At 43.0% G+C, this 21,141-nt stretch overlaps 1 protein-coding gene across 7 annotated transcripts in view; it reads right to left on the bottom strand.

The window, feature by feature from the left end:
* The window catches only part of LOC122936356 (LIM domain containing preferred translocation partner in lipoma), a 271,804-nt gene that overhangs the window by 179,747 nt on the left and 70,916 nt on the right, over positions 1-21,141 (bottom strand). For 5 of the 7 annotated variants that reach the window (XM_044292514.1, XM_044292513.1, XM_044292515.1 and 2 more), the window contains 2 exons: positions 14,478-14,534; positions 1,524-1,734 (listed from right to left, as the gene is read on the bottom strand). In XM_044292514.1, coding sequence (XP_044148449.1) covers positions 1,524-1,725 — 202 coding nt within the window. In that variant the 5' untranslated portion in view covers positions 1,726-1,734; positions 14,478-14,534. The remainder of the gene's footprint in view (positions 1-1,523; positions 1,735-14,477; positions 14,535-21,141) is intronic. The other 2 variants (XM_044292518.1, XM_044292519.1) reach the window with 1 other exon arrangement.

Here is a 21,141-nt window from a genome sequence, read left to right as displayed (position 1 = left end):
GCTCCTCAACGGAGCCGGAGAACGGAAAGGAGAAACGGTGATGTGAACGAGGCCTAAGGCATACACATGTGAGTTCAGAAAGAAAGAAATCCAGCCATGTTGCCTTAGGCCTGGGCTACACTGACTTTTTGTAGTGCGATTAATTGATTTTAACTATTGAATGAAAGTTGCAGTACACAAGTTTGCATTCATTTGGACTACAGCTATAGTTAAAATCAATCAGTTGTGCTACAGCAGCACTTTGAGACCTCTCTGTGGGCATCCGCACCCTGGAAAAAGTCTATGGTGTAACAATATGCCTTAGGGTCCATTCGCACATCTGTAACATGTTTTGCGGATCCGCAAAACACGGACACGGCAAAGTGCGTTCCGCATTTTGCAGACCTCACATCGCCGGCACTAATAGAATATGCCTATTCTTGTCCGCAATTTGCACATGTATCCAATCGTTTTTTTTACACAATAAAAGCACAGAGAGCTATGGGGACTGAATATTGCGGATCTGCTAGCGGCGATCTAGCAACCCATGTCCTTAGCTCTATATCCAAAATCCCGTTGACAGGTTCCCTTTAATGTTCATTACTGTGTACAATTCTGGATGCTTAAGAAATGGCTTTCATTTACAGAACTACACCCAAAAGATAAGTGATACAACATATCCAAGTAAAACTGAATTAGTAACATACAGCTGAAGAAGCAGAGAAGACAGAAGGCACAGTAAAAGAACTTGCAGCGATACCATTTGACCACGTTGAAAAACTCAGCATAAAAAAAAAAGGGGAAAATAGCATTATAAGAATTCTAAAAAATAAAGCACAACAAAATCAGAGGAAGAGCTGGAAGTCACACATCAAATGGGGGTTGTCCCAGCTGAACAATCACTACAGGTCTGGCAGCTGAACTTCCAGATGATCAACTGTTATCGCCAGGATAAACTGTGCAAGGAGGCAAACATGGCATCACATGGTGCCCATTCATATGAATTTACGGAGATACGTAGTCCCCCAGACTGGAAGCACAGACTTTCCCTGCCCAAGCCTACATGCACACGAACGTATGTGTTTTTGCGTCCGTATGGCATCCGTTTTTTTAACAGATACATTGTAAAAATGCCTATTATTGTCCGCAAAACTGACAAGAATAGGACATGCTCTATTTTTTAACGGACATATGGATGCAGATAGTACACTGTGTGCGGTCAGCATTTTTTGCGGACCCATTGAAATGAATATGAATGGGTCTGCATCCTATCCTCAACAAAAAACGGAACGGACAAGGAAACAAAATACGTTTGTGTGCATGTAGCCTAAAGGGCATATTGGCAGAGGTTAGTCTAATGCCCTAAAGGGCATACTGGCAAAGTGAAATAAATAAATGATTAAGAAATGGAGTTCCAAAGATGCATTTCATAACTTGCAACACTAGAATGACTTCAATAAATCCACGTATTAGTGACAGTTTCTCTCAGAGCTGCACTGCAACGGAAGGAATATCTGTTACGTACAATTGCTATAAGTACATACCATCTCCTCCGTCAGGCTGTCCTGCTCTATACGGGTTATATTTTGGCTTCGGGGCCACTACAGGTGCAAATTTCTTAGGTGCTTGCTGAGTGGACACAGAAATGCTTGGCGCCCCAAACCCTTGTGTGGTCTCCATTCTGGCTGTCACATGTCCAAGGCCATCTCCTGAGCTCTTCGGTGGTAACCAAGATGGATGAGACATGGTTTCAATCTAGGGGGAAAAATGGAATACAAATAAAAAAATAAATAAAAAAAAACTGGTTCTACAGAACGTCACATTAGAAAAAGCTTAAAAGGGTTTCTGTCACCAGATTTAACCCCATTAAGCTAGCTGACATTAGCGATGTGCTAATGTCAGCTAAACCTAAGTAGCCTATTCCTACTCTTATCTATGCCCCATTACTCCAGAAATCTAACTTTTATAATATACTAATTAGCCTCTAGGTGCAGGGGGGGGGGGGGGGGGGGGGGGCGTTGCCCCTGCTCCTAGAGGCTCCGTTATCCCATCTTTGTCGCCTCCCTCCAAGTCCTGATTGACAGGGCCAGGCAGCACTCGCATCCGGCGAGCGTCTTTCCATCACCGCGCCTGCGCCGAATGTTGAACAGCGCGAGATTTCCCCAGAGCACAGGCTGGCAGACAGATGCGAGCACTACCTGGCCCTGTCAATCGGGACTTGGAGGGAGGCGACAAAAGGTGGGAGAACGGAGCCTCAAGGAGCAGGAACAACGCGCGCCCCCCCCCCCCCCCCCCCACAGAGGCTAATTAGCATATCATAAAAGTTAGATTTCTTGGGTAACGGGCATAGATAAGAGTAGGAATAGGCTAGTTAGGTTAGCTGATATTAGCACATCGCTAATGTCAGCTAGCTTAATAGGGTTAAATCTGGTGACAGAATCCCTTTAAAGACACCTAATGTAAATTTCATTTATTTTTTTTTACAAATTTGACCCTCCCCCTTTTTTTTTTTTTTTGAAAATTACTAAAAGAATATATAAATATAAAGGAGATTAACTGGGGAGAGAAGAAGATTTTCCTTTCATGGCATTCAGCATCCGGGATAAATAAGAGGATATTAAATGCCGTGATAACAATGACGTTTATATGTTTTACCGTAATATGGTAAATGGGCACAGATGTGATGTAACTGGAGCAGTAAGACAGGCAGGCGGAGGATACAAGTAGGTTTCAAGCTGCCATGACAATCAATCGGCACACCACAATTGTCTCTTCCCTCTGTCTAAAGGACCCTTTAAGAAAGGGGCAATTTTCGGAATAGAGCATGTTACAGAACAGGAATAGCTGCATAGTTTGGTTTATGGTTTTGTGGGAAAGGTTTCAGTAACTTATTTTATTATATTAGTTGATCTGTTATGTGGACGGCCATACAGAGATATGTGAGGAGCGCTGTCAATCACCAAGTAGGACCCCCCCCCCCCCCCCCCCCACTGGACCCCTAAACATTGAAAGTGAAGAGATTAAAATACACGTTCTACTGGATCTTTCCCACAAAACTATATAACTATGCTCAGCCTCTCCTTCTCGATAACATGCCGTCTGCAGATTGCACTGCTTCCAAGCAGGTATCAGACGGGTAATATTTTTATTTTATTTTAATGTCTTATGAATCAGAGAAAAATGGATCCTCTTTGCATATCAATGGTGATGAAGCAGTTTTCCACTGCCTAGCAGCTGATTACAAACGATAGCATTCAATTAAACTGTGCAATGAAAACCTTAACGAGCAACAGTCTTAAATTCTTAAATGCAGAAAGATATTTTTTTAAATAAAAATACTTTGACTAAAGTGATTTGCCTACGAAAGATTAACACCATAATAGTAAGCGTATTTTGACATGTAAGGGGGTGTGCCTGACCACTTTTCCACTCAGCCACCTCCTTCCGTGGAAGGGGGGAGGTCTAGGAAATAAGTGCTGCAATAAGGAATAAAAGTCATAACCAGTCAATTTGTCAGCTATGGGTACAGAGAGGAGGTGCTGACTGACAGCATTCTGTGTATAAGGGTACATAACATCTCCCCCATGGCTGTTCACAGGAGGTGAAAAACAAAACTAAGCTATAAATGTATAAAATACAGGTTTTTAGTGAAACTTTTCCCACAAAACGACATCAATCTGCTCAGCTCCTCCTGCTGTATAACATGGCGCTTTCAGATTGCATTATTTTGTGGCAAGAGCTCTTTAAAGGAGTTGTCCGCAGAACAAAACAAAACGTTCTGTTTCTGTATTTCCGTTCAAAGATAAACATGTCCTATTATTGTCCGCTTAACGGACAAGGATAGTACTGTTATATCAGGGGCCAACTGTTCCGTTCTGCAAAAAATGGATTGCACACGGACGTCATCCGTATTTTTTGCAGATCCGTTTTTTTGCGGACCGCAAAATACTATAAGAGCCATACAGTAGTGTGCAAGAGGCCTAAAAATGAGATGAATTTTGAGACATTTTAAGTTGCAGTTGTCACAAATCGAGCAAATAAGCAAAAGAGTTGCTAGGCAACCTTCTGGATGCCAGAATTCTGGATTGCTTGATAAATTCTCTGCAGTCTCCGTAACTTATCTCAGGTGGCAAAAAAACAACAGTGGGGTTAGCCTTAATGTGGATCTGCAACAGTGCAAATCAAAAAGTGTCAACCTCAGATTTTTGCTACTGGATATACACAAGATTTGGTGACCATAGCCAAACGGGACTGATTTTTGGCGCAATTTAGCACCAAATCTACCAATTTTTTTTTTTTTTTACTTCCTGTTCAAAAAGGATATGCCCTGTTTAAGTCTCTGTTAACTAAAAAACCATGCCAAATTTTGGCACATTTTTGGAGTAAAAGTAAGCCAACTTATAGGTGGCGTAAATGTAGTCTTGACAGTCTAAAGATGCGACAGATTTATCAGCCAGCACCAGCCACCGTGATAAATGTGGTGCAGTTTAAGACTGTAGGTTTACACCGTTTTCACTTCATTTACAGTATCAGCACTAGGCTCCGCGCTCTTCAGCGTGCCAACTTCCCCACTCCTCAGTTGGTGGCAAAAACATCACAGTTCTAAAACTTGGACACATTTTTGGCACACAGACATTATTCTGTCTGTATGCCAAAAATCGGTCAGTAGTAAATATGACGCGGGACTTACAATATGCCAAATTTGTAACGGCCCATGAGTCTGAAACCTAAATTTGTCTTATCTTAAGACTGGGATTGGTATGGTCAGACAGTGCAGAATTCGGTAACATTAAGAAATCGGCCATAGTGCGTCTGAAACATCTAGACACACAGACATAGGCCCCTTTCAAACGAGCAAGTTTTCCACGCGGGTGCGATGCGTGACGTGAAAGCATAGCACCCGCACTGAATCCTGACCCATTTATTTCAATGGGTCATTTTCACACATCAGTTCTGCGTTGCGGGAAAATTGCAGCATGTTCTTTATTCTGCGTTTTTTCACACAGCCCTGGCCCCATAGAAGTGAATGGGGCTTCAGTGAAAAACGCATTGTATCCGGAAGTGCGGATGCAATGCATTTTTCACTGATGGTCGCTTGGAGATGTTGTTTGTAAACCTTCGATTTTTTTTTATCACGCACGTGAAAAACACATCAAAACGGATTGCACTCACGCAGAAAAAAACTGAACAACTGAACGCCATTGCAGACAAAACTGACTGAACTTGCTTGCAAAATGGTGCGAGTTTCACTGAACGCATCCTGAGCCAATCTGTCACGCTCATGTGAAAGAGGCCATATAGCAACATCTTTCGGGAAAGCATGTGGCAACACAATACCACCAATTATTTTCCATTATATTAAGGCCTCATGCACACGGCCGTTGTTTGGGTCCGCATCCGTTGCTCCGTTCCGTGGCCCCGCAAAAAAAAAAAAAAAAAAAAATTATATATATATATATATATATATATATATATATATATATATATATATATCTCTATCTATCTATCTCGTGTCCTATTCTTGTCCGCGCTTAGCAGACAAGAATAAGCATTTACATTGAACGCGGAACGCGCACAGACGCCATCTGTGTTTTGCAGATCTGCGATTTGCGGACCGCAAAACACACCACGGTCGTGTGCATGCGGCCTAAAGGGAACCTCTGAATCAAATGCCTGTAGTTGCTCTGCTTATTATGGATTTCAAACTAGGTACCCAATTATTAATGCGTATAAATAGGAGAGATACACAGATACGGCATGCTACAGTACACTGGCGTCACCGTAATGGTTGCAGATGGCACAGAGTCCTGTCAGCTCATTTCCCAGACAGTAAAAATCTGGGATATGAATAAAACTCAGAGAATGCACAAGGCTTAACAAGCCGCATGTGACAACACCGACATGCCTCACAGATTTCCATTTAATATGACTTTTTTGAAAGTTATCACGTTTTATTTTTGAATTTCTAATGCTCATTATAAAAAAGGTAACAGCTTTGGCATATGCTCAAAAAGCTTCCCCCAATGAGCTGTGATTCACTTATTCAATGTGCTTAGATCTATATTAGAATATCGGGCAAAGTTCATTTATTTCAGTAATGCAACTTAAAAGGTGAAACTAATATATGAGACTCATTACATGCAGAGCGAGATATTTCAAGCCTTTATTTGGTATAATTTGGATGATTATGGCTTACCGCTTATGAAACCCCAAAGTCACAATTCTGAGGTCCCCTTTGCTCAGGGGGTATGGATTAATTAGCTGACTAGAGTGTGACACTTTGAGCCTAGAACATTCAACCTTTTCACAATATTCTCATTTTAAGCTGCATCAATGCAATTCCTTTTCATTTGCATTACTGAAATAAATTAACTTTTGCACAATATTCTAATTTTTCGGGTTTCACCTGTATGTTTTTTTTTTTTTGTGATTGTGTTACATATCATGAACGTGCTGAATGTGCGAAAAACTGTCAAAAGTAACATGGATACATAAATTTCCAAGGGAACGAAGAGGGTGTTAAAAAGCATAAAAATTGGATTTCACCATACAAAATGCTTGTAAACCACAACCATTGATTTATTTTGCTGTGGATTAGCTTCATCAATTTTCTCCTGAATAAGACGTCAGTGTGCGAATTATGTGGGAAATGAAGGTATAATAGTGTGCATGCTATATGCTAATTACCTCACAATAGTCATCTATATATACTGCATAAGGAAAATAATGGCCACAGCCAGCCATGCACAACAATGAAAAGGAAACAGTGGAGGCAATACAGAACTTGTCCAAAGTCTACACCTCCATTAGTGTATGCAGCAAGAATGGAAGGTCCTGGGATTTAAAGAGGACCTGTCACCTGCTCCTGACGGTCCTGTTTTAATAGCTTTATACACTCCCCATGGAGAAGCCAAGCTTGAATAGAGGTGTGTGTGTGGGGGAAGGGGGGGGGGGGTAGACATCTATTGTCTGCCACATACAATGCTGTCTTGACACCTTTTTCTGGGAAGTCTTTATCACCTACTGACTGCAATTAGGATAATGGTATCAACACCTTTGACCTAATGCTGGGTATAATTACCAGATGTTGATTCAGTTACATATTTATTCCCAGAATTTTTGTACAGTCACTCAGAATTGAGAAAGCTCGTTGGAAGAACGAGTGAAACGTTTTCAAGAAATCTACAATAAGTCCAGTTGCCTTGATTTATTCTTTACAGACACTCCCCATGTAATAATTCTGGAGCATCTATTCGTATGGCTCCATTTTGTGCCATTCCTGTATTATTTCTACTAGAAGTTATGAAATAATTGCTAGCAGTCTGCAGTAAGGGCACAGAGGGGTGTGTACCTGCACAGCTTGACAATGGCAGCACTGATTGGATAGAGTCAGACTGTGCAGGTTCACACCCCCAACTGGTAATCTCCCCTCTGTACCCTTACTGCAGACTGCTAGCCATTCATTCATAACTTCTAGTAGATATAATAGAGGAATGACACAACATAGAGCCATAATAATAGAGGTTCCAGAACTGTTAGTACATGGGGGATGCATGAAGATATTAAAACAGGTATGTCAGTAGTGGTGAAAGATCCTCTTTAAAGGCACGAATAGAAGTACAGCACAAAGGAAATTAATCACATTAATCAGTTACCCAAACAATAAATCAGTGTCAAAGGCCTATCATCCCTAAGGCAACTGTGAATGAGAAGTTTTCATATAAGAAAATGGTGTCCATCAATAATCCTCTGTGTCATAGGGAATACAAGAGAAGTTAAGTACCATAACCTGTAACTGGATTCCAGTTACTGGTTAACATATCACCGGTTATCATACTCATCCAGACAACTTGCATGAGAAACCTACTAAATGTGTCATAAAACTTTAAACACAATCTGGGACACCGATGGTATATAGCTAGGATAGGTCATCAACATCAGATCTCCATTCATCGAGGGAGTTCTGAAAAACTTCTAGTGGCGAATGGAGAACGCAACCACCGCTCCATTCACTATACAGCTATTTTCAGAACTTTGGGTGGTCACATGTGCACAGCTGCTCTTTGTTCACTGCAGGGGTCCCGTTCTACAGATAGGACGGGTCCTAAAATGTGGGACCTTAGCACTTTAACAAGAACATATTAATAAAACATGATCAAAAGTGACCTAAAGATAGATGATCTGTAATTATACCGACTCCAAGCAGTTACTCTCCGAATAAATACAATGTTTCACCTCTGGGTAACTAAAGAAGCAAGACATCAGGGGTATAAAAGTAGTAGTTAGCGGTGCTCATTCTGATCACAGTCATTAGTATTACCAATATGAAATGCATCCCACAAATCATGGTAAAAAGGGTGGAGTACACTGGTTCAAAAAACCTTCAAAATAAGCCCTCTTAAAATGTCTGCAGAGCATCTTGTGAGTGACCGCACTTTTGGTTTCACTGTGGCTTGTGTACAAGGGCAGAAATGGGATGATGACCTATGAGGAAACACAAAGTCGCCTTTACAAGAGGAGACAGAAAACCAGTGGGCAAAATAACTCCGAACACATCAATTTGTAGAGCTAAATATGGCAAAATCCACAGTCAGCTGAGCTGCCAAAGGGACACCGAAATCCTCCAATTGTTTGTTTTTTCCCATTTAGCATCTGACAAACACATACTTGTGTAAAGTGCCAGATCTGAGGAACTTTAGCAGCCAAGCGAGGGCCACGCCAGAAGAGCTTGCCAAAATTTTATACCCCGGATTACCATCTAGTCTTATTTTTCACAGCAACGTTGCTGTGCTGAAACTCAAAAATATGTGGGGAGAATTTTATTTTTTTTATTTTTTGAGAAAACAGGCATTTTATTAGAGAATCTTCAGTGCAACGTGCTACACAGCCTTCCCCGAACAGGAGAGAAGTAAGGCTTTCAGTAAGACGATGTGGTCACACTGCGCGCTTCAGTCCTGAAGACATTTCAGTTTCAAGTAACATTATGTAACATTATGACTATTCATGACTGCTGGATTAAGCAATAGCTTTCACCGGGCCACCGCAGTTCACACAGAAGGCTTTTCACAGCTGAGGTTACAGGACACATATGTGGGAATACATTGCCCTAAAAGTCAGGTCATACAAAGACGTAGCAGGGTAAAATCGGTCACCTCGCCTCACTGCTCTGCTTTAGGGCAGCACACAACAGTCATTATTCGGAGGATTTTGTCGCTGAATATCGAAGTCTGGCAAATCGTAGATTATATAACCTACCGGTAGTCCAGAGTTTGGCTGAGCGGGAAAGGGGTGTGGCCCAAGATGCAATACCATGCTCCAAAAATGTGGCAGAACTCGGGTGCATAGTAAGCCAACTAATGGGTGGACTAAAAGGCCACACGATTTCAAGCTTCAGCCGCTGTGACAACTCGTGCCCTTCTTTAGATGGTGTCGTCTAGGTTTACATTGTCTGAGGATTATTAAGGCTTCCCCGTTACTATAAAATATATTATGGAATGTATCTACCGTCAGCCTTTCTATTGCATAAAATAGGTAGTGAATATAAAACAAAAAGGCCTGGCATTCTTGCAGACATGCAAAATAATATTGAGGTTGTCTCATCTCCGACAATGGGGGCATATCGCTAGGATATGCCCCCATTATCTGATAGGTGCGAGTCCTGCCGCTGAGACCCGCACCTATATGGAGAACGGAGCCCCGAAAGCTGTGAAGGGCGCACTGTGCATTCGTAGCCACTTTTCATTCATTTCTATGGGGCCACTGAAAGTAGCTGTTCACTGGCTCGGCTATTTCCGTCGGGCCCATAGAAGTGAATGGGAGCAGTGGCCGGTCATGCGCAGTGCGCTCCCATCCACTTCTGTGGGGAGAGCGATTGGTGGTGGCCAGACAGTAGTTCTCCAGCCACCACTTTGGAGGGCTCCGTTCTCGATATAGGTGCTGGTCCCAATGGTGGAACCCGCACCTATCAGACAATGAGGGCATATCCTAGCGATATGCCCCTATTGTCTGAGATGTGACAACCCCTTTAAGTGCTGTTATTCCACCTAGAAATTTATGAATAAATTAGGGGTGTGTCCCTACCAAACTTGGACTTGTCCATTGGGGAGTTGGAGAAATTCTCGGTGGGCCCCCGAACCAGCAAGTGAGCTTCCTTGCTTAGAAGCAGTCTGCGATAAGTTCCGCCCCCCTGTACAGAGTAGTATGCATGCCGCCTGCGATTCATCCTAAATGAGAAGGAGGGATCCACACCAGTGCCGATTCATGGGAACTGACAAGTTTTGTGTAATCAGCAATCCTGGTCACGGAAAGGCTGTTTCCACATGATCCGATTTTCATAAAATCGCAGCAAAAAAAAAAAAAATAAAAAAAAAGACCTGAGGCATTTTGCAGTGATTTTATGTAAATTAGATCAAGTGGAAACAGCCTTACTCTGACCAGGAGTGCTGATTGGACTAAAACCTGTCAATAGCACCGACAGGATCTCCTCTAATGAGGCAGCTCTGCTAGAAGGACTGCTGCCTATGTGATCAGTCTGGAGCCCAGCCCTGCTACTGCGAGGGGGAGGAGCCTGGCTCAGGACCTGGGGACACAACTAGCAACACAGAGGGGGCCTTGAGGTGAGGAAGGAATCCACATGTATTGTAATTGGTTTAAAAAAGTGCCCTGCATGTATGACAGTGTGTGTATGTAAGAGTGCCCTGCATGTATGACAGTGTGGGTATGAAAGAGTGCCCTGCATGTATGACAGTGTGGGTATGAAAGAGTGCCCTGCATGTATGACAGTGTGTGTATGAAAGAGTGCCCTGCATGTATGACAGTGTGTGTATGAAAGAGTGCCTGCATGTATGACAGTGTGTGTATGAAAGAGTGCCCTGCATGTATGACAGTGTGTGTATGAAAGAGTGCCCTGCATGTATGGCAGTGTGGGTATGTAAGATTGCCCTGCATGTATGGCAGTGTGGGTATGTAAGAGTGCCCTGCATGTATGACAGTGTGTGTACGAAAGAGTGCCCTGCATGTATGACAGTGTGTGTACGAAAGAGTGCCCTGCATGTATGACAGTGTGTGTACGTAAGAGTGCCCTGCATGTATGACAGTGTGTGTACGTAAGAGTGCCCTGCATGTATGACAGTGTGTGTATGTATGTAAGAGTGCCCTGCATGTATGACAGTGTGGGTATGTAAGAGTGCCCTGCATGTATGGCAGTGTGGGTATGTAAGAGTGCCCTGCATGTATGGCAGTGTGGGTATGTAAGAATGCCCTGCATGTATGGCAGTGTGGGTATGTAAGAGTGCCCTGCATGTATGACAGTGTGTGTATGTAAGAGTGCCCTGCATGTATGACAGTGTGTGTATGTAAGAGTGCCCTGCATGTATGACAGTGTGGGTATGTAAGAGTGCCCTGCATGTATGACAGTGTGGGTATGAAAGAGTGCCCTGCATGTATGACAGTGTGTGTATGAAAGAGTGCCCTGCATGTATGACAGTGTGTGTATGAAAGAGTGCCCTGCATGTATGACAGTGTGTGTATGAAAGAGTGCCCTGCATGTATGGCAGTGTGGGTATGTAAGAGTGCCCTGCATGTATGACAGTGTGTGTATGAAAGAGTGCCCTGCATGTATGACAGTGTGTGTATGAAAGAGTGCCCTGCATGTATGGCAGTGTGGGTATGTAAGAGTGCCCTGCATGTATGGCAGTGTGGGTACGTAAGAGTGCCCTGCATGTATGACAGTGTGTGTACGAAAGAGTGCCTGCATGTATGACAGTGTGGGTACGTAAGAGTGCCCTGCATGTATGACAGTGTGTGTATGTAAGAGTGCCCTGCATGTATGACAGTGTGTGTATGTATGTAAGAGTGCCCTGCATGTATGACAGTGTGTGTATGTATGTAAGAGTGCCCTGCATGTATGACAGTGTGTGTATGTATGTAAGAGTGCCCTGCATGTATGACAGTGTGGGTATGTAAGAGTGCCCTGCATGTATGGCAGTGTGGGTATGTAAGAGTGCCCTGCATGTATGGCAGTGTGGGTATGTAAGAGTGCCCTGCATGTATGGCAGTGTGGGTATGTAAGAGTGCCCTGCATGTATGGCAGTGTGGGTATGTAAGAGTGCCCTGCATGTATGGCAGTGTGGGTATGTAAGAATGCCCTGCATGTATGGCGGTGTGGGTATGTAAGAGTGCCCTGCATGTATGACAGTGTGTGTACGAAAGAGTGCCTGCATGTATGACAGTGTGGGTACGTAAGAGTGCCCTGCATGTATGACAGTGTGTGTACGTAAGAGTGCCCTGCATGTATGACAGTGTGTGTATGTAAGAGTGCCCTGCATGTATGACAGTGTGGGTATGTAAGAGTGCCCTGCATGTATGACAGTGTGTGTATATAAGAGTGCCCTGCATGTATGACAGTGTGTGTATGTAAGAGTGCCTGCATGTATGACAATGTGAGACAGATCCGGATGTGGATCAGTCTCACAAATGCATTGCAATACCGGTTCTGTCTTTGAGGTTGTCTTCTGGAAAAACGGATCCGGTAATTATTTTTTTCAGATTTCTAAAGGTCTGTGCATGCACGGACTGGAAGAACGGATCTGTTTAGCCGGAACACTTGGGGCCGGATCCGGCATTAATGCATTTCTAAGTGTTCAGGATTTTTGGCCGGAGAGGAAACTGCAGCATGCTGCGGAATTTTCTCCGGCCAAAAAACTTAAGAGGGGCTAATATGTATACTTTTTCAGTATTTTTAAGTTTTACACAATAAAAGCATTTTTGAAACAAAAGTTTTTGTGTCTCCATTGTCTGAGATTTTTTTTTATTTTTTTTTTAATTTTTTAATTTTTCACCGATTGTCTTAGGTAGGGTCTAATTTTTTACGGGATGAGGTGACTGTTTGGTGCTATTTTGGGGGGGCATACGCCTTTTTGATTGCTTGGTATTGCAATTTTTGTGATTTCAACAGAAAAAAAAAAAAAGGCACAGTTTTTATTTGATTTTTTTTTTTTTTTTTTTTTTTACAGTGTTCACCTGAAGGGTTAGGTCATGCGATATTTTTATACGGCTGGTTGTTACAAACGCACTTAATATATATACTTTTTTTTTTATTTATTTCACTTTAACACAATAACAGCATATTTGAAAACAAAAAAAAAAATATATGTTTTAATGTCTCCATGTTCTGAGAGCTTTTTTTTTTTTTTTTTAGTGATTTTCTTATGTAGGGGCTGTGTTTATTGGTACCATTTTGTGGGACATATGCCTTTTTGATCACTTGGAGTTGCCCTTTTTGTGATGTAAGTTGAAAAAAAGGCTATTTATTATTTATTTTTTATGGTGTTTAATCGGAAAGGGTGGATCATGTGATATATGTATAGACCCGGTCGTCAGTGCAGGGCTGATCGAGGTCTATGGAAGACACAACAGCTCCTGCACTCTCCAGGATCTGTATACACAGCACTCATTGAACGCTGTGTATACAGCGATCTAGAAGGCACGGACACCTGGGAACTGTCCCTGCCTTCTCTCTTGGTTGCCCTGCTGTCACTGACACACACACACACTCAGCAGCTACACGATTAGCGTGCAGCTGCCATCACTGAATGGACGCTCAGAAACGTCCAGAGAAACATCCACCCATAGACGTTTATATCCTATGGGCGGATGTGAAGTGGTTAAAGAATGTTTATGCAAACTGGAAAACCGCCTTAAGTGTCCATATTTGTATGAAACTATAGGACGCATTAAACGCTCTTGTGCTCTGCCCATAATGGGGAATGAAGTGCGCAGGCACGCAAATCTGTTGAACGGCACTGGTGCTGGATTTCTCATTAAAAGGACATAATCAGAAAAAACTAAGGGTGAAAGGGGAGGGGTTTTGTATGAAAAGCGACAAGGGGCCTGGGCAACGGCCGCATAAATGCCGCACCTGGGCACCTATAGAAGCTAATTAACACATTGAATACAAGTTTTTCTGAGAAAATCAGTGATGGACAGCAACATGGAAGGTAGATCCTGATGTTAGTGTTCTATAATTGTGATTTCAGGTGAAAGACTCCCTTTAAAGCCGAATGCACACGGCCGTGTTCCGCAGCAGAGAGTGGTCCGTGGTAACACGGCCTGGCATCCTGTTGAGAGCAGGAGCGCACGGCGTCATTGGTTGCTATGACGCCGCACGCTTCATGCCGCCGCTGGACTACAGTAATACTTGTATAGTGCATTACTGTAGTGCAGCGGCGGCATGAAGCGCACGGCGTCATAGCAACCGATGACGCCGTGCGTTTCATGCCGCCGCTGGACTACAGTAATGCACTATACGAGTGTATTACTGTAGTCCAGCAGCGGCATGAAGCGCACGGCGTCATAGCAACCAATGACGCCGTGCGCTCCTGCTCTCAACAGGATGCCAGGCTGTGTTACCACGGACCGCTCTCTGCCGCGGAACACGGCCGTGTGGATTCGGCCTAACAAGAATGAAAGGGAAAAAAATTTAAAAAAATCTTCCTTACCTCTGAGGAGAACCGCTATTCCTGATCTCTGTTCTGCTTGGTGAAATAATGCAAAGTCTGCGAGAAGGAAAAATAATTCCTGTTACAAACTGCGGACCAGATTAACACCCTCTAACCAGTGATATCATTTCTAAGATACAGAGGAGGCAGCTAAAAAAGACCCAGTGTAGAACGTCATGAAACCATCAACTCCATATCCTCCACCAACTTTTTTTCTTCCCTTATCTGTTCTGTACTGTATAATAAGATAAAGAAAAGGAAGATCATGTAAAGCTGCTACTTTACATACACAGGTCACAAAGTGCTAGTAGGACAACTGGTATACCAGTCAAAAGCAACCCATGATGTAAACTTTACCATGCTCATAGTTCTAACACTTCTCTGTTTTACATGATGCTCATTGAATCTCAATGTAAAGTGTGTGTGTGTGTGTGTGTGTGTGTGTGTATGTACAGTACAGACCAAAAGTTTGGACACACCTTCTCATTCAAAGAGTTTTCATGACTATGAAAATTGTAGATTCACACTGAAGGCATCAAAACTATGAATTAACAAATGTGGAATTATATGCATAACAAAAAAGTGTGAAATGACTGAAAATATGTCATATTCTAGGTTCTTCAAAGTAGCCACCTTTTGCTTTGATTACTGCTTTGCACACTCTTGGCATTCTCTTGATGAGCTTCAAGAGGTAGTCACCTGAAATGGTCTTCCAACAGTCTTGAAGGAGTTCCCAGAGATGCTTAGCACTTGTTGGCCCTTTCGCCTTCACTCTGCGGTCCAGCTCACCCCAAACCATCTCAATTGGGTTCAGGTCCGGTGACTGTGGAGGCCAGGTCATCTGGCGCAGCACCCCATCACTCTCCTTCATGGTCAAATAGCCCTTACACAGCCTGGAGGTGTGTTTGGGGTCATTGTCCTGTTGAAAAATAAATGATGGTCCAACTAAACGCAAACCGGATAGAATAGCATGCCGCTGCAAGATGCTGTGGTAGCCATGCTGGTTCAGTATGCCTTCAATTTTGAATAAATCCCCAACAGTGTCACCAGAAAAGCACCCCCACACCATCACACCTCCTCCTCCATGCTTCACGGTGGGAACCAGGCATGTAGAGTCCATCCGTTCACCTTTTCTGGGTCGCACAAAGACACGGTTGTTGGAACCAAAGATCTCAAATTTGGACTCATCAGACCAAAGCACAGATTTCCACTGGTCTAATGTCCATTCCTTGTGTTCTTTAGCCCAAACAAGTCTCGTCTGCTTGTTGTCTGTCCTTAGCAGTGGTTTCCTAGCAGATATTCTACCATGAAGGCCTGATTCACACAGTCTCCTCTTAACAGTTGTTCTAGAGATGTGTCTGCTGCTAGAACTCTGTGTGGCATTGACCTGGTCTCTAATCTGAGCTGCTGTTAACCTGCGATTTCGGAGGCTGGTGACTTGGATGAACTTATCCTCCGCAGCAGAGGTGACTCTTGGTCTTCCTTTCCTGGGGCAGTCCGCATGTGAGTCAGTTTCTTTGTAGCGCTTGATTGTTTTTGTGACTGTACTTGGGGACACTTTCAAAGTTTTCCCAATTTTTCAGACTGACTGACCTTCATTTCTTAAAGTAATGATGGCCACTTGTTTTTATTTACTTAGCTGCTTTTTTCTTGCCATACTACAAATTCTAACAGTCTATTTAGTAGGACTATCAGCTGTGTATCCACCTGACTTCTCCACAACGCAACTGATGGTCCCAACCCCATTTATAAGGCAAGAAATCCCACTTATTAAACCTGACAGGGCACACCTGTGAAGTAAAAACCATTTTAAGTGACTAACTCTTGAAGCTCATCAAGAGAATGCAAAGAGTGTGCAAAGCAGTAATCAAAGCAAAAGGTGGCTACTTTGAAGAACCTAGAATATGACATATTTTCAGTTGTTTCCCCACTTTTTGTTATGTATATAATTCCACATGTGTTAATTAATAGTTTTGATGCCTTCAGTGTGAATCTACAATTTTCATAGTCGTGAAAATAAAGAAAACTCTTTGAATGAGAAGGTGTGTCCAAACTTTTGGTCTGTACTGTATGTGTATATATTATACATATATACACACACACACACACACGTGAAACTCGAAAAGTTTGAATATTGTGCAAAAGTCCATTTATTTCAGTAATGCAAATTAAAAGGAATTGCATTAATGCAGCTAAAAATGAGAATATTGTGAAAAGGTTGAATATTCTAGGCTCAGAGTGTCACACTCTAGTCAGCTAATTAATCCATACCCCCTGAGCAAAGGGGACCTCAGAATTGGGACTTTGGGGTTTCATAAGCTGTAAGCCATAATCATCCAAATTATAACAAATAAAGGTGTGAAATATCTCGCTTTGCATGTAATGAGTCTATCTCATATGTTAGTTTCACCTTTTAAGTTGCATTACTGAAATAAATGAACTTTGCCCGATATTTTTTTTTTTCGATTTTCACCTGTATATATACACACACATACATACATACAGACACATATACACACATAGGATACACTCAGCAAGCCAGGTGGGGGGGGGCTAAGAAAGTTAACGTTCAGGTTACTCGGTGATAAAAACCAGAGAACCACCACAATCTATAAAACAGTAAGGTATTTTTCACCAAAACTCAAAGCCCCTCTGCCATTGTGCCTGTTGCCCCATTTTGCCTAGTAGAATGCTATGCTGACTATCATGACAAGTTAAAGGGGTTGGCCAGAATTTTTTAAATTGATGGTTGATCTTCAGGATAGGCCATCAAAATCGAATCCTGCCCCACACCCTCGATAAGCAGCAGTTCCCTAGTAGCACTGATACTTGGAGAGGCGCTGGAACCACACATCTCTGTCCACAGCACTGATTCCATTCACTTCAGTGAGAGCAGTTCTGCAGTAATCAGCTGTCGACTTTCTAATTCTCTTAGGCCTCTTGCACACGAACGATACGGATTAGGTCCGGATGCGTTCAGGAAAACTTGCACCATTTCGCAAGCAAGTTCAGTCTGTTTTGTTTGTGATTGCATTCAGTTTTTATTGCGCGGGTGAAATGTTCATTGATGCGTTTTTCATGTGCGTAATAAAAAAACTGAAGGTTTACAAACATTTCTTAGCAACCATCCGTGAAAAACGCATCGCATCCGCACTTGCTTGCAGGTGTGATGCAATTTTCACGCATTCCCATTAATTTCTATGGGCCCAGCGTTGCATGAAAAACACAGAATATAGAACATGCTGTGATTTTAACGCAACGCACAAGTGATGAGTGAAAAACAACGCTCATGTACACAGACCCATTGAATTGAATGGGTCCGGATTCCGTGTGGGCGCAATGCGTTCGCATCACACATTGCACCCGCGCGGAATACTCGCTCGTGTGAAAGGGACCTTACAAGTTTGTTCATTCGATACTATAGCTCCTTATGGAGAGAGCATAAACAGGGTGAGGAGTCAAATAGGCCAGGCAATGCTCCTTTGGAATTCTGGGAAGAAAGGGATGCAAATGAGCTCTGATGCCACCAGATGTAAGGCAGCTATCCTATAAGTCAACCTTTGAAACAGAATACCTTGACCTAACCTTTACAGAACATAACATTTATATTTAAGATTAAAGTTGAAAAACTTTCTTAGGTTCCTATGAGCATTTAAAACCTAATTACACAACTCCCTAAAGGCTACACTTTGTCTTGTCTCCTCCAAATTTGGCAGTAGATTTGCTTCCTGTCCGGTCCTGCCCAGTTTTATTGGTCTCTCATTCAATCCAAATAATCTTCCCTGCATGGTGGGTCATATAATCCTGGCAGCTAGACTAGTTATTGCCGAGTACTGGATGTCAACCTCCCCACCGACTCTGAAGGAGCTCAAAACTACCATAAAAATCTGTTATATTACGGAGGAAATGATGGCAGTTCTTCTGGACTCAAGAGTCACAACACAGATAAAGTTCTTGGAGTCTGGAACTTTATTCACAACCTGGTCCTCATACTTGACTGTTGGTGGTCTTTATCGTGTACGTGCTTGGACCCCTCTTGATACAGCTGATTTAGGGCCAGGTCTGCTTGGGTGGCCAGATTCTGAATATGGTGGTACAATATTCCTTTGTTTTGGGTTGTCCGTTTGCATATTTTGTTGCAACCATATATGTGATCATTTCTGTGTATACTTAAATATATAATAAGTTATCATTTAGTATGGTACCGCAAACTGAATTACAACTTTGCTTCCCTTATCTCCCACCCGTCCTCTGCTTTAACCTATAGTCCTCCATTATATACTTCTTGCCATTTCCAAAATCTCAAAAACTTAAATAAAAATGATATACATTAGTTCATATTTTCACTTGGAAGAGTTGGAGCCTGTACATTTCTACCTAGTCCAACGTCACAACCCTGTTCATACAGAAAGCGAACCCTCACATGAACAGAGGAAGACCATGTGACTTATTCTCCGTAAGTGTTAAGCTGGGCAGGAAAGTCACGTGCAGATGAAACAAAGACGTCACAAAACACAGACGAATGACACAGCAATTAAATCAGCCACTAAAACGGATGAGCCATCATAATGAAGAAGTGAAATGCAAACAAAATACGACCAACTTTTAAAAAATAAGACAATATTCTAAAAACAAGTGCTGCTCAGATAGGATTTTGATCTTCAATAAAATAAAATAAAAATCAATTATAGCTGCGGATCTATGTTTGAGTACAAGAGCAATTGAACTCCATGTACTTGTTACATTTCTAAATATAAGCCGTTGGCATGACAACAAAGATTGATGGATCTCTTTAAAGTACTGTATATTTAATTGTCAGCATTTCACGAGGAGTCACAGAAATGCTATGTGAAAGGTCCAGTCGTCATGGATACTGGAGGCTATTTAAAAAAAAAAAAAATACAAAAAGTACAAAACAAAAGGGAACACATATACGCAAATAACGGTGCAGTTTGTGAAAGAAAATTGCTAGCTTAAATATAACCATTTACATCACAGGCTTGAGTCTGAAGTAAGAAAATGTAATGTAGAAGGCATTTAAATAGAAATACACGTATTATACATACAGTCAGCTCTACCGAATAATATGAACCCCTTAAGAAACCGTGCTGTACATGTACGGCTCAGCTGGACGCGACTTAAGGACCAGCGCCGTACATGTACGGCACAAGGTCCGACGGGTGCTGGGGCAGGATCAGTGGGGGAATAAGGGCACCGTGGCTGCTCTGACCAGCAGGCATCCATGCCGGGTAAGGGAAGCATGGGGTCTTTCCGTCCCCCTGCAGCTCCAAGAGCTGCTATTGGCCGGTCAATGAAGACCGGCACATCGCAGTGTCGGTAGCAGAAGGAAGCTGCCAGGCGGGGTGGGGCGGGGCAGGGGACTCCAGTGTTTGGCGTCCCCTGCCATGGCTGCAATTGGCTGGAACAACACTCCAGCCAATGGCAGCGCTATAACTGCACAGGAAAGGGCTGAACCTCCCTGCATGCAGCCATTCTAGCTGGTGACTGCATGCAAAGAGGTTCTGTGCTTCTCTGTGGTGCTTGTTGGCTTGCTGGGACTTCTGGTGCACCACCACTGCGATTTAGGCTTTTCCTACTGAAAGAAGAACATCTGGAATTACTGCACTGATTTTTTTTTTTCATTTGCAGGAGATGCTTTTGGCTCAGTTTCATCAGACGGACACCAACACGCTGCAAGAAGCATTTTGGTGTCTATCTCCAAAGCAGAATGGAGACGGAACTGATGCATTCTGAGCGGACCCTTTTCCATTCAGAATGCATTAGGGCAAAACTGATCTGTTTGGACCGCTTATGAGAGCCCTGAACGGATCTCACAAACAGAAAGCCAAAATGTCAGTGTAAAAGTAGCCTTAATGAGCTTTACACTTTACTCCAGATTTATGACTGGGACTTTTTATAAGTTGCACAAAAAGTCTCCAAGTCATTACAGTAGGAAGTATTCCTAAATAAAAGTGTTAGCTTTAAAAATGAGCCCAATATAACAAAAAGTGTCAACTAGGACTTGAACTGAGTTCAACCATTATCCTCCTATTCACCCTTTGTATCCCTGATGAAATAATATTTATGAAGTAGCTTTTCTTAGAATGCTGCATTGTGCTGTTCCTCAATTATTTACCTAGAAACTTATGGGTGTAATTAGTTGGGGGGGATGGGGGTCAACAAGGGCTGAAACGATTACTCGATTGAATCGAGTAATTGGACACCCCAAAAATTCCTTGATGCGTCATGTGACCATGGAGCGGGAGTGAAGCGCTTGCTATTTCTAACTGCTCCGTGGTCACCCGCAGGCTGTCAGACAGAAGCTTCATCACCAACCTCTCCAATGGCTACACCACCGGGCCGGACAGGAGCAGGCAGAGCCGGGCGCAGGTGGCGGGGGGGCTTCTTCTCTTCCATCACGAACGTGGTCAAACAGACTGCGGCCTCGGCGGGTCTGGGGAAGCAGAGTGCAGGGGGCCCCAGGAGGAAGTCCTGTATCCTGCTGGTGGTAGAGGACTCCCACACCGACTGGTGAGTCCTTGGCCGTTCTATGTGCGCACTGGATCCTGGAGGCCCTCACTTGCAGGGGCCCCGATGTACACGAGGTGTCCCCTGAGACAGTGCATTAGGTTCCGCATGGACTGGGGGGAGCCCCTAGATAATG

This window comes from Bufo gargarizans, chromosome 4 (assembly GCF_014858855.1).
Source record: "Bufo gargarizans isolate SCDJY-AF-19 chromosome 4, ASM1485885v1, whole genome shotgun sequence".
Classification (NCBI taxonomy): Eukaryota; Metazoa; Chordata; class Amphibia; order Anura; family Bufonidae; genus Bufo; species Bufo gargarizans.
This window is presented reverse-complemented; position numbering and strand designations above follow the sequence as displayed.